Raw genomic sequence first — 15,089 nt, forward strand, 5'->3', positions numbered from 1 at the left:
AACGTTTATCGTAAAAATATATTTTAATTAGAATCGGTAATAAACGATTCTAACAGTATAATTGTAAGTATATTTTGCACTGCAATGTCGAACGTACTAGAGATGTATGTTATCGCTTCGTTCTAGCAATGGCAACTTTTCGGGCCTTTTCGTAAGTCTTCGGATTATAGATAATAGCGAGTGTCGTTCTAGAGGCTATTTTTAGATATATTGTCAGTAACTGTTGTCATTAAGATAAGAAAAGCATTAAAATATCAGGTTTAAGAAATAAATTGAAAATCAAGATACTATTAACATGACGATATTATTAGCTATTGTGGCTTTGGTTTTACATAGAGCAGTGCCAGGTATTTTTACGCTTCCACTTCATCTATTTTAAATGTAGTAAGTGAGAATAATTTCACTCTGTATAAGTCATAACGAATAATTACTGAACTAAAATATCTTCGAAACACGAAATAACAATATAAACGAGCATGTATATGCATATATACTTCATTTATAACTGCAGCAAAGGTAGTTTAAGGTTTATGGGATTTCAATGTCAAACTTCACCAAATGAGCCATCGACAGAAAAGAGTCATGCCAGACGGCTGGTCTGGGTAACTTCCGGTTTTAGAAGGTTATGGGTTTCGACAAAGTGACTGAAATTTGTCCGGTCTTATTACTTATAGGTATGGCATACAAGAAGAGACATAGAAATGGGTTATAAGACATTAAAAGTAGAAGATTTATTTTAAAACTTATTTCTTCAGTTTTAAAAAAATCTGAAAGAGAGGGATGATCCAGCGGGTATAATGAAAACAACAATATCATATGAGAGATAATGTAAAATTGCAACATTTAATATGTCCCCTAGCGCCGAATTAATCGGTATTCAATCTCAACTAACATGCCGGAGTCATTTACTATTTTCAGTCTATGGAGAGTGCCCCAATGGGTTTATTAGACATGATGATATGTGCTATCACTTTAGTCATGACACGGAGACGTGGATCGACGCCCTGGTAACTTTTTATTTACAGATTTGTTAATACTACGGTGTCCCGTTAGGACCATCGCGACACACGAACAACATGAAACAACGAAAAACACCAAAATACGATGGTGATAGGTCAAAATAAATAAACGACTGTGATGGATAGTCGGAGATACGATGATAAAATATCGATATAATTTCGTGTTTTTACCATCGTACTTTCGACCTTTCACCATCGTGGTTTCGTTGTTTCGTTATTTCGACTTTTCACTATCGTACTTTCGACTTTCCATCATCATGGTTTCGACATTTAACCGACAAGTTTTATTCAATTTTTCACAGAAATAACAACATGAAAGTACACCTATAATGAGTAATGCGTATATATGCACAATCACTCATTTCATATTTTCTAATCTGTCCAATGATTCAGCTAATATTTAAGCAATCATTTAATTCAACGGTGATAGGAGTATTTTTGCCAGTTTTATTACGTAAGGTCTTACAGACAGTTCTTTGTTTTATGCTTACACATGCATGTATGATAGACTTGATTAAAATATATCTTGATGAGGAACTCAAAACATATATTTGGCACCTGAAATGTAAGTAATGAGCTTCCAGCGTTTGCACCAGTGATCTGCCGATATAAGTCATTCTTTTATCCAATCACACCCGTTAAGCATCGATTTCTTATTTTGAGTCCATAAAATCTATATTGTATTCCATCAAGCCTAGTATTTTTCCGAGTCTCAAAAAGTCATATCAAATTCATATTGTACTCTAAATAAAATTTCCTGTCTTCAATAGTTATTCTTGTTTAATGCAAAACACCTTTGAGTGTAAGTGTTTAATACAAAATACGTTTGAGTGTGAATGTTTAATGCAAAACACCTTTGAGTGTGAGTGTTTAATGCAAAACACTTTTGAATGTGAGTGCTTAATGCAAAACACCTTTGAATGTGAGTGCTTCATATGAAATACCTTTTATTCTTAGTGTTTTATACAAAGAACCGTTGTTTTTCAGTGTTTTCTTCAACTGGAGATATGAAATAAAGAGGTCTTTATATAATGTTGAGTACAATACTAATTAAAGCGACTCGTCCAATAAAGGTTCCACAGCTGTGTAATGTTGTGTAATGAACTTAAAATGTAGGTCGTAGTGTTGTTATTATGATGTTTTCTTGGAACAGGTGACATGTGACAAGTTATTTGGAGCACAGTTAGTGGAAATAGAGACTGCCAAGGAGAATAATTATCTCGTCAATGAGTCATCTGTACTCAAAGGTGAGTCATTATAACATTGTCTGCATACGTTCATCATTCCTCTAATTATAACAGAAATAGTATTCTCTTGAAAGCTGCTTTGAGTTAAGCAGTTCAATCTACATTTGGTACAAAGTAGTTCAATCTAAATTCGGTACAGATGCTGGTAAAGTTCAATATGAATATGGTACAATAAAGTTCAATAAAGATATGGTGGAACCCTTTTGTATCTTAATATAGGTCAAAAGACAAATATATATAAGTATTCCAAGCGTCAAAAAATATAGAGGATATTTGTTTAGTTCAGTGTAAGATCGGAATATATTTCACCGAGTGAGCACCAAAATGTATATTTCACGAGTGGCGCAGCCACGAGTGAAATATGAACTTTTGGTGTTCACAAGGTGAAATATATTTCGATCTTACACTAAACTAAACAAATTTTCTTTTTATTATATGCAAAGAAACGTTTTAAAAAGACATTAAACCTAATACTGAATGATAAGCGCGCCAAATAATAATACAACGTGACGTCATTTACGACGTCACGTCATTAAGTTGGTACCCAGTACTGTGCACGCTGGTATTTCACTGAAACAACGTAAGGGGCTTAAATTCAAAACAGTGAAATTATCAAAGTGGTAATTTCACTGTTTCAAACAGTGAAATTACCAGTTTTAATTCACTGATATATTTCTTTAAACCACCGAAAAGCATGTAATAAATAGAGGATATTTGTTTAGTTCAGTGTAAGATCGGAATATATTTCACCGAGTGAGCACCAAAAGGTATATTTCACGAGTGGCGCAGCCACGAGTGAAATATGAACTTTTGATGTTCACAAGGTGAAATATATTTCGATCTTACACTAAACTAAACAAATTTTCTTTTTATTACATGCAAAGAAACGTTTTAAAAAGACATTAAACCTAATACTGAATGAAAAGCGCGCCAAATAATAATACAACGTGACGTCATTTACGACGTCACGTCATTAAGTTGGTACCCAGTACTGTGCACGCTGGTATTTCACTGAAACAACGTAAGGGGCTTAAATTCAAAACAGTGAAATTATCAAAGTGGTAATTTCACTGTTTCAAACAGTGAAATTACCAATTTTATATCACTGATATATTTCTATAAACCACCGAAAAGCATGTAATAAAAAGCAATATCTATACTTCAATCCTGTCTTGATTTGTCATTTAGCCGAGTTTTGGATTGGCGGAAATGACATTCAAGTTGAAGGGGAGTGGAAATGGGCGACTTCCGGTGATGACGTCACATTTACTGCTTGGGGTGGCCCGCCTAGCAACAGCCATGGTAACGAGAACTGTATAGAGATAAACACGTTAGTCTGGAATGACGATCAATGTGGGAAACAACAACGCTATATTTGTGAAAAGCCCCTGTAAGTTTTTTCGAGCATAAAAGCATTATTCACAATCCTCAAAACATAAATTGTCATAAAATAGGTACAAAGTGGCTTCTGGCGTTTTTAATACATTTAGATCTATATTTCTAAATGCTATTTTTAAACTTATATTTTGCACATCCGAGTGATCCGCCCGCATACTGGTTCTCGTTTCCATTTAAAATAGTGGAACACATACGGAAGTACGTGGGAACTGTTCATAGGATACAATAAACAATTATCAGCATTTTCAAAGAAATATTGGATGTTGCCGATATCAACTTATATCAGATCATGTTGAATACAGATCTGGTCATGGGTTTTGTCATGATGATGATGATGATGATGATTTTGATGATGTTGTTGATGATGGTGGTGATGATGATGATGATTCCAGGTGTCAGCCCTGCAGAAAATCGATTTATTTGGATTCTATTCTATTAAATTAAGCCAATCAAACTTTTTAGTCAGTCATTTGAACGGGAAATAATTGAGAATCAAGTCACGTGGTATTAAATGCTCTATCAGGCGGTGTAAGTCTTTATATTAAAATGATAATTTGTATGTCGCTGCCCTAGGACGCCAATCATTATGGTTGTCATGGTATTTCTCTGTATGTTTTCTCTCGTATTGTCTTTAAATCAACAGAATGCACGGGAGATGTGCGGTACCTGTCTGGGCTTTCCAAATACATTGTACCCGTTCTTTAAAAAATTAGGTGCAAAATGCTTAATGTTAAGCTATGAACATTTGAAATAGCTGATTTTAATTCGTGACAATATAATTAGATTCTAGTAACATAGTTTTCAATGTATTTATTCATTTCCTTTATTTTTAGTAACAATGAGCAAATAGTGGGACGAAAATGAAATGTGACTTTTTGCCATGGGTTTATAAAAACAGAAATAAAATGTTAGATATTATATACATGAGTTTTGTTTAGAATTTCTTTCTTTTACTCTAAATAGAAAAACTTGCACATCTAAAATATAGCACATTAAAATATTGAGTATAGTATAGCTATCTTGAAACACCAAAATACCACCCACCCACCCCCCTCCCCGAAAATAAGAAGAAAATAGATAAAAATATAAAAATAAAATACATTTATGATGAAATTTTGAAGCACTTCGCACCTTTCTTTGCCGCAATTTCGTTGTTGTAGTCGATTATTTATTTCATTTGGTGATTAGATGATTGCAATTTAATGCTGGATTCAATACTGTATAAAGTAACTGATCTGACATATAGAAGAAGTCAGGCTTGTTTGGCACCAAGCCCGCGATTCCGTCTAAAAGGTTTATGGAACTATATAAATGCTCATTCTTTGAGTTAACGGCAAAATATTTATATATATTTATTTAATGTTGCTTTAATGTGTTTAGCGCAACTTGCGATATTTGTTCCGTTGGTTTTGTCATTAAAGCGAAGCAAAATGGAACTTTAGTTCATCGATTGTTATATTACGGTCATATAAATATTTAATAAGTTACATAATTATAATTATGAATTATTTGTCACTTGACCAAGTCCTAATAAATATCGGAGAATCTATTTATAGATAAGTCGTCTTAGAGATAAGAGGCCATGTTATGAAGTAACATTCAATCTTATAGGTATTACAAACATGTCGAGGTTATTAATTCTGATTGTTTTTGTATTAAATTGTGAAGTTACAGGTAAATCTTTAACATTCATTTTCAAATGTAACTAAATATTTACAGATTAAAAACATATACTAGTATGTTTTGTTGGATGTACGTGTTAAAGTATTTTGTCATTGGCCTTTTTTAAATTTAAAGTCAAATTTCAGATTAAACAGTTATTCTCAGTATAACATTAGCGACAAAAGTCTCACTTTGAACTTAGTCACACGTTCGAGAAAAATAGGCACTTTTCGCCAGTTTCCGTGTTTCATACATACAACGATTCAAGGTAGGTCCTCTTCAAAGTCATTTTGCGAATAACTTGGCTGAACGTTCCTATGAAACAAGATAAGTTGTATATGTAAAACATTTTATTCTCATAGACAAATCACATCTACTCAATTAAGAGGTATGTTTAGGGTTCATTTCATATATTGAATATAAGTATATGGGAAAATCAGTAGCGTTCTCAGACCTTCTAGAGAGACATAAACGTGTGGACAGACAATACGGTGTCTCTGTTTTGAACTGAAGCACACGGCCTGATAAGTATTGTATGTAACTGTAACACATACATGTAAGAAAAAAATGACTTTTCTTCACAACCTAATATATATAATATATAATTACTAAATATATATAATATGAAATTGTACGCAGTTTGTTTCGAGAGCATTCGTAACATCTCGGCTATTATCAATAATGGTATCCAAAGACGGACGGAAAGGTCCGAAAAGTAGCGATCGTAACGAGAGGTACTTATTCGTGTTTTTTGTTGTTGTTTTTTTTCAGTATGTGGGGAATGCACTGATGGGTTTATCAGGCACGGGGACTCGTGCTATCACTTCAGTCGTGACACAGAAACCTGGTTTGATGCCCTGGTAACTTTTTACCTTGTCCCTTCACGTTTGATCATAAGTAACCTTCTTTTAAATTTTGTCCTATAATTTCGTTTGACGATTCGCGTTTTTAACGATTAAATGTTCTATGTATTACTTAAATTTTGATGTTTCTGATAGTTTTGGTTTATACAGAATTTATTTTAGTTCGATTGTGTAGGAAGCCAATAGCTTATAGACACACTTTCGAATCCGTTTACTAACCAGGACTGAGCAATGAGTGTAAAGTTTGCTCAATGAAACAACGACTTGCCCCTGACGGGGTTTGAACCCATTCGACTAGCGATTAGTTACTAGGCCGACGCGTTAACCACTCGGCCATGCCGCCACTGATAGTTTTGTTCTTGTAGCGCTCCTCACATAATCATATCGGATCATATTCTAGTGGCTCGTTTAAAGCCCGGCCAACTTCGGTGAACCTCGTCAGTTTCCTTGTATTACGATGTTGAAACCTATGTATATATTGACACGGCTTTCGATTCCGTTAATTTGATATTAAGTTAAAAAAAACACACATCAAAAGTGCCATGCCGATATTTTCCCGACCCGATATGTATCGCATTAAGTTTAAACATAGCATTACCATGCCTAAAATATAATGAATATGAACACCGTTATTTATTTAAGATTTCCTGTGAAAAGATTTACGGTGGCCATCTTGCCGAAATAGCTGACGCGAAGGAGAACATGTTTCTACTCAAAGAGGTTGCAGCCCTTGGAGGTATTTATCCATTTCAGTTTTCTTGTTAAAAATATATCAAACAATATATATCTCAGGGGCCGTGGCCAAGTGGTTAAGGTCGTTGACTGCAAACCACTTGCCCCTAACCGCTGTTGGAATGAATCCCGCCAGGGACTTTGGATCTTTTTATGCGGGTAAGAAATCCAGCTAGCTTACGGAACGTCGTTGGTTCTACTCAGGTGCCCATTCTTGCCTGACATAATACACGGAAGGGCACCTAAGATCTTTCTTCACCAGTAAAACTGGATAGTCGCCATGTGACCTATACTGTATTGATGCGGACGTATTGAATAGAAGAAGAAAGAAGATTCTCCGTTTGAGTTTTGGTCTAACCTCTGAGTGCTGGTTCTATTTCATTCGATTTACTAATTTTTTTTGCACTATATTTAATTTACCATTTGTAGGCATCAGAAAAAAATTGGGATAGTTCATCCGACTTCATTTGTAACGTTGGAGCATACGTTATTACGTCATTTCTAAAAAGAAAGTCAGGGGAATCATTTGGAGCTGTTATCATTTTGGAATAATTTTAAGATTGATTATTTCTTCTAGACCGTTATTGGATAGGCGGTAGTGATCTTCAGGTAGATGGCGAGTGGAAATGGTATACGTCAAATAGTGACATCACGTATAGCACGTGGTATCCTGGAAACCCTAGTGGTGGCACGGAGGACTGCTTGGAAATTGTGCATGGCCCTCACGGAACATCGTGGAATGATCTGACGTGTCATACATTCATAAAATATATATGTGAAAAACCAGTGTGAGTAGGAAAACTTTAAAAAATAGCGCATGTCAATCATACATGTACTGCACTTCATGATGTCAATGAAACAGAGTGTATTAGTACCCTGACAATGTTTACTTATGTATTACATTTATTCATATTTATCTAGATTAAGTCATGTTATTACATTCTTATATATTACCATTCTTTATAGACTAACACAATTATACATTATACACAAACTATACACTACCCATTAAACACTTAAACTTTGAATGAACTATTCCAATCTCAAAGCCAGGCAGGCCCATTGCATAGGTTAAGCAGGTTAATTTCTTCCGCATAGTATCTGTTGTAGTAAACATTTATCAGCGTTTTTACTATTTTCAGAAACGATGAACAGATCGTAGGCTAGTTATGAATAAATTCAGTTGTTTATCAAAACATGTGGTGAATCTAAATAAAATTGTAAACTAAATATGCTCTCTGTTGTTCATATTAAAATCTACATAAATTTAAATATATATTTCTTTTTTTGCTGATTCAACTATTTTAAGATTATTTCTTTTGTCAAATAATTTAGTTTAAACTAATTTTATACTGAATTGTGTTAATTTGGAGATGAAAACAAGCCGGCTTTGTTTATTTTTGATGTATTGTGTCAGAGTAAACACGTGATGTTTTAAGACTTTTGTATCTTTGTTTTGTTTTGGGTTTTACGTCACATCGACAACGTATAGGTCATATCGCGACGTTCCAGCTTTACTACATGGTGGAGGAAGACATCAGGTGCCCTTCCGTGCATTATTTCAGGCACGAACGGGTACCTGAGTAGAACCACCGACGTTCCGTAAGCTAGCTGGATAGCTTCCTCACATGAAAGAATCCAAAGTCCCTGTCAGGATTCGAACCCACAGAGGTGAGGGGCAAGTGGTTTGAAGTCAACGACCTTAACCACTCGGCCATGATTTTTGTATCTGTTAATAAGAACATATTGTCTGGGGTAAGAGTGCAAGCCTATTGGTCTCTATATAGACTTTAAAGAGAGAAGACGTTAAGCTAAGGTAAAATAAAAAATAAGACCTCTTGACTTGGTATAAAACAACGCTCATCTATAGGAATTTCCCTAACAACGGAAGTAACATTTCGCGCAAGCGTAATCTATGAAATGGAGACAGCAAAGTCAATGCAAATAATCAGGGGTTGGTTCCGATGGATGGGGGTTACAATTAATGAAAATTAATATTTATGTACGACTTAATCATGAATTAAAAAAAACACCACACAAACTTATATACATAGTTCATCTCCAAACCCACTAATACGGGCAATACTCTATACGAGTGCTGTAACATTGATTAGTACTAATTTGTTCACCTTTATTAACAAATTACGTCATTCAATTGTGACTTGTTGGAGTGAAAAAAAAATAAGGACCTATAGAACAGACATACATGTATATACACTGACATCTAGTGGTGTTCAACCTTAAACACATCTGATAAGAGATTGTACCATAATTGGAACATATTTATTTTAGTACATAAGTTATGCCTGTGTTACCGGTGTTTATGGCTCTTCTTGCCCTGTGCTGCCACACACCAGGTACTGTCACATACATTTATATCAATTATCAGAAATAGAAACTATATCTCTACTTATATAAAACAATTTTACTACAAATATGTGTTCTGAAATATTGTCGATAACTTTTTGAACTAAATCATATTTCAAAATTCAGCTTAAGAGCACTAATACATGACCTGTCTGATAATAGCTATATGGACATTTATATAAGTATGTTATATATGAATAATTTGTAAAAAATGCGGTCAGTGCCACTCAACTATTATTCATAGTACAAGCTCAATTGGAAATATTTTCGTCAAAGGACGACAACCTGTGGTTAACAAACATTATTTAGGAGAGGTTATTATCATTATACGAGAAAGTTTGTTTGTGATGTTGTATTGTATGTTGTAAAGCTTGTTTAAAACCGACTTTTCTTTACTATATTCACAATAATATCTCAATTTAACATATACAGTAAACTCCGCTTATAACGAACTCATTGGGACATTCAAAATATGTTCCTTATATCCGGAGTTCCTTGTAAGCATATAGCGAATTAGTTCTTTGTATCAAAGTTCGTATAGGGAACAGATTTACATATAACGAACTGATTGTTTACCGTCGTCTGCCATTTGGGAGAGCATTTGATTAAGAAAAAAATAGTCTCTTTTTTTTCATTTTAGACACAATACCCATGAGCGTACTTTTTGCATATTGAAAATTGTTTGCTATTTCAGTTTTAGTTCTACTCCCTTTCTCATAGAATATCATATTTTGTTTCTAAACTCAGTGCTTTTCGATTTCTTTCCATGATTAAGAGTAAACAAGATTTTCGATTTTTCCTTCCTTTTATATTGAAGATCTTCTATTATATTTTAAGGGTGACTTTTACTAATGAAAGATGTAAATTTCTTTTCATTTCAATCAAGCGTACTTTGTAGTTTTCAATGGATTATGCTTGCAAAGGTGCTTGATTATGTTGAAAACCGGCTATAAATTATCATAAGCAAAACTATTAAAGAAAGAAAATAATAGAATAAATGGAATAACCATTTTACCTTGGTGACAAAAACTTATGCTATAAATATCCTAAATAGAAAACTATTACGGACTGCTATACAAATTAATTTTTATAAATATATTGAAGTACAGTACATTCGACCGAATCTTAACCCCTGTCAATGAAAACAAAAGTTAATATTTACAGATAGCCAAAATTTTGGAGTTCGTTATAAAAGAGTAATTTTCGGTACATTTAACTAAATTTGGACTAAGAAATGAGTTCCTTATAAGCGATAATTACTTATAACCGTGTTCGCTATAACCGTATATTTTTATATTAAAGGAATAGGAATGGATGGATTGATGTCTGTCTTATATAAATATTCATCATTTAAAAAGAGGTACCATGACAGTTTTTCTGTTGAAATCAATCCTATAAGTGAGAAATTCGTGTTTAAAGACACTATTTTTTACTTGAGAAATAAGTTCATTGGCGCCGCCATTTTGGCGTTCTATCATTCTCGCGAGACAGACGAGACCGAGATTGTGACGTGTTACACCCACTTCCGGTATAGGTGTACCCGCTGGTACAACTGAAATATATCTTGATGAAGAACTTATTAATCTTATTGCGTACATTATATATTATTTATGAAAACATCATATGAAACTGAATTGCTTTAATTAATTGAAGACGCCGCGACATTAATTATCATTTGTCCGATTTTCAAGCTTGCTGATGATCCCACCACATGATTTAAGCAATGACTGCTAAATTTTCAAAAATAAACCATCAATTTAATTTGGGTACTGTGAGAAACTTCTTCAAATTGACGATATATCCTTTTATTTTGTACTTAATTTTCGCTAGACAAGCTGTCCGAATAGGGTACATCGCCTGTCATGTATCTTTTTTTTTTCAGCGTAAAATATCAACTAAATCCAATATGCAGCGATCTGCTGAGGACGGGGAAAATTCGGGCTAAAATAAATTGTTCCTTATAACAGGAAGTTCGCTATATCCGTGTTCGCTATAAGTGAAGTTTACTGTACCCGTGTCGCTTTTGCAACTCTGTAAAATGGTAGGGCACGGCGATGTATATATATATTTTTTGACGAGATGTAATGTGATAAATAGAATATTATGGTTGTGTAAGAATATTATAGTCGTGTAGGTTCATTACTAAATTTATAACACTCTTTAAAATGAAATAATATCATGCTCGCCAATATATTCAGTATTGAATCTACACTCATTTAATATTCTCGTTATTTTATTTTAGTACTAGGTCAATGTGGTGATGGGTTCATCAAACATGGTGATTCATGTTACCACTTCAGTCATGATACAGAAACATGGCTAGATGCCGAGGTAATCTTATTTTCTTCATCTGTTGTTACTGAATACTATCTGAAGAGAAGTTTTAGATTTTAGTTCGTACCAGAAAGATGCAAATACACCAGAAGATATCCGGTCGTTGCTGAGATACGAACCTTCCGCTTACAAGTAAAAATAACAACGCTCTTGACCACTGAGCTTCCCTTACGCAGTCGTAAGAGGTTGTTGTGATATATACTTATGAAAGTAGGTGGGCACACAACCGTAACAACTTTTATGTACTGTCTGCCAGCCAGGATAGTTGATCATGTTTGACAAGTTATATTAAATTCTAGCCTGTGAGGATACTGCAAACTTAGAAGACTATCAAATACAGTCACCCTAGTGAGCAGAAGCCGACCTTGTGAAATAATAACTTAACCGAATAAAATTACATGACATGATTTGTTAATAAAGATGGCCGCTTAAACACTTAAATTATTGAATATTTAAACTAATTGACTTTTTATGGTGTCGTTGACAGTATCTTTTCATGCTAAGTCACGTGTTTTCAGATTTCCTGTGAAAAACTCTACAGTGCTAATCTTGCCGAAATAACAGACGCCAGTGAAAACAATTTTATCATAAATGAAGTTAACTCCCTTGGTTGTAAGTTCAATTATCATTATAGATTAGACTTCTTTTCTTTTATTCACATCGACAAGTCTTTTTTTCGTTCATTTAAAGATTAAAAGAAAGTTTACTTTCTGGTAAATGAGTTAAAGAATGACATAAATTTTTCAAGCGCTTTATTTTCAGCTAAGAGAACTTTGCCTTTTATATATATTTTATGTTGTTTGTTTAATTTCTTTTAATAACTTTTAAGTTATTGTTAATGACCAATCTCTTACGCAGCGATCTCCCCTAACCAGTAAAGATATCTCTGCCATCACAAACGTTTAAATATCAATATTTTGATATTTTATAATTTTTAGCTTTTTAATTTATTTTTCATTATTTTGTATACTTTTGATAATTTTTTGATAAAATATAACGGACGTAGGTACAAAAAGTTTAAAATAATTAAATAAAACATAACGTGAAAAATGACGTTAGATTTTCTATGTAACGGTCGATATTTACATTTACGTCATGTGACTTTCCAATCTCCACGCTGTGATCTCCCCTTAATTCTTCGGCATAGATAGTTAGTGTACTTATAAAGGGAAGTAACCGCTGCGTGGAGTTTGGTGACTTTCATCATCATGTGACGTCTGTGAAGGCAGTGATTACAATCTGCCAAGGGAAGTAATCACTGTGAGGAGTTTGGTTAATGACGTCTGCCAACAACTGATACACAGTATATACCATTGGATCTCATTTGTAACTTATTGAACTTATATAATCATCTTTGTTTCGTTAAGTATTGCACAAAAAAAAAGAAAAAAAAAAGGAAAAAATGTAACTGTTTGTTTTAACAGTTCCTTACTGGGTTGGTGGAAATGACCTTCAAGTCGAAGGTGAATGGAAATGGTTTACGTCCAATGAAAAGGTCACATACAGCACGTGGCACCCTGGTAACCCAAGCAATAGCGGTGGTAATGAAAATTGCATGGAGATTCTTGACGGCGATGGTTCTGGGCCAAAAAAACCTCTGTGGAATGACAAGGTTTGCCATGCTTTCCAGAGATACATTTGTCAGAAGACAGCGTAAGTTTTTTGTTTTTGTGACTTAAAACCCAAGGTTAGACAACAACAAAATATTTGGTCAATGGTCAGAATTACATAGAAAAATGGTATGAAAGAAAGGTTTCATTATATATATTGGCTAAATATTCGTTTAAAAAGCGTAAAGCTAAATTTCGATCTTTGAACTTTTCCCGATTTCTTTATCGTGACTAGAAAAAGTGCCTAATACGATAAAATTAAGTTTGTATATTGATGGAAAGTGAGCGGAATTTGCGAGCACTAATCGCTGTATATCATGTGTCTACCTATGAGCCTATGAAAGAGATTCATTGGTTTCTCCTTTTACCTTTTTTCCCGGTGTAGAGGTGGTTTGGGATAGGGGAAGAAGACATTTATTGATGAATTGTGGGATTTGAAATTTGTTTGTATATCATCCAAGTAACACATTGTACAGTTGGAAAAAACCGGCACATTTCGAATCTTCCCTCGTTTTACAACGACTAAAAATCTTTAAATTTTATTTAATTTATTAAAGGGAAAAAAATAATACTATCCAAATAATATGTTAGCATAAAAAATGACAGAAGTATGTTTTATTCAAACAAACTTTAATTCGGAAAATTATATTCGATGCTAGTTTGCAAAAAAATGTATGAACATGTACAGTAAATATTAAAATTTGATTTATTTTTTATTTTCTGTTTCAGTTCGGTGAACGAAATTGTTGGATAAATGAAATATATGTTCACTTTTTATGTACAAATGTTGTTTAACATACATTATTTAAAATAAAATGATTATTGTGACGTTAACGTGGTAATAAATGTTTAAACTATAAACTTAAAGTATAAATAAAAAAAATACAGAATGAATATTTATTATATAAATGATTAAAGAAAACAATAACTAGGACGACAGTTTTATGATAAAGAAGGGGATTCCAAAATTTTTACATTACCCCTGGGCCACCATTAACAGTCAGTGCGACATCTGTCAACCACTCGTTAAAATATGACGTCACCGTCATAAGGTTATTTTTACAAAAATATACGAGATAGACTAAGCTAGACAAAACAGTGATTGTCCGCTATATGTATTATATCAAATTTTATAGAATTTATTCTGAACTAAACAGCAATAAATTTTATAAAATTTGATAAAGACCGATAACTTGCTAACAGTTTGTCGCGTACGCATATCGGCAATGTTTTTATGATTGACAATTCTATATAAAAGATGTCTATTGCCTATGCCATATCTGTATGTTCATTTCAAATATGTCTATTGCCTATGCCATAACTGTATGTTCATTTCAAATATCACGCCTGGTAAATGATAGAGCTACCTTTTTTCGGAGGTATACGGTAAATCGCTCTATCGCTACTTCCGAGCTAGTTCATGTCGCTAAAACCAAGTGTCAAGTGTTTGCATTTTTTATATATTTTGTAAACTTTACACCATGCAAATATCAAAATTCGGAGAATGCTATGCCATGTAGATTTGATTAAAGTTTCTAGAAAACATAAAGCTGTTATAATTGTGTTTGAAATGTAGTTGCAGCGGCATTTCCATGCAGTTAGCGAATTCAACGTTGAAATGGACTGTTTTATCATGAAACAGATTATTTTTCCTCCAATTTTCATCTAAACTGAGATTTAGATAAAAAACAAATACGTTTCAAGTAGATATAAGGTCTAGAAATGAAGTAAAATTGAAATCAGATCAAAACAATAGTTAATAAAGAAAATATAGGATATTTGTTCTGCGAGACAGTTTTGTCGTGAAGGAGGTAGTCTGTCGTCAAGGAGATTTTTGTTTGTTTGTTTCATTTTACG

The 15,089-nt window shown here is 33.4% G+C and overlaps 2 protein-coding genes across 2 annotated transcripts; both read left to right on the plus strand.

Annotated features, from left to right (window-relative positions):
• The first annotated feature begins 196 nt into the window (after positions 1-196).
• LOC132730005 (C-type lectin domain family 4 member M-like) lies at positions 197-4,582 on the plus strand. Its single transcript, XM_060715848.1, has 5 exons — positions 197-347; positions 919-1,007; positions 2,173-2,266; positions 3,455-3,656; positions 4,498-4,582. Exons 1-5 carry the CDS (start codon positions 296-298, stop codon positions 4,526-4,528), a joined length of 468 nt encoding a protein of 155 aa, XP_060571831.1. The 5' UTR covers positions 197-295; the 3' UTR covers positions 4,529-4,582.
• Positions 4,583-5,239: 657 nt separating this feature from the next.
• LOC132730001 (C-type mannose receptor 2-like) lies at positions 5,240-13,294 on the plus strand. The gene is made up of 9 exons (XM_060715841.1): positions 5,240-5,338; positions 6,098-6,186; positions 6,832-6,925; positions 7,499-7,709; positions 8,064-8,083; positions 9,222-9,278; positions 11,531-11,619; positions 12,141-12,234; positions 13,047-13,294. Exons 1-9 carry the CDS (start codon positions 5,287-5,289, stop codon positions 13,277-13,279), a joined length of 939 nt encoding a protein of 312 aa, XP_060571824.1. The 5' UTR covers positions 5,240-5,286; the 3' UTR covers positions 13,280-13,294.
• The last annotated feature ends 1,795 nt before the right edge of the window (positions 13,295-15,089 follow it).

This window comes from Ruditapes philippinarum, unplaced genomic scaffold, assembly GCF_026571515.1.
Source record: "Ruditapes philippinarum isolate M1 unplaced genomic scaffold, ASM2657151v2 ctg1315_1_1_1_1, whole genome shotgun sequence".
NCBI lineage: Eukaryota > Metazoa > Mollusca > Bivalvia > Venerida > Veneridae > Ruditapes > Ruditapes philippinarum.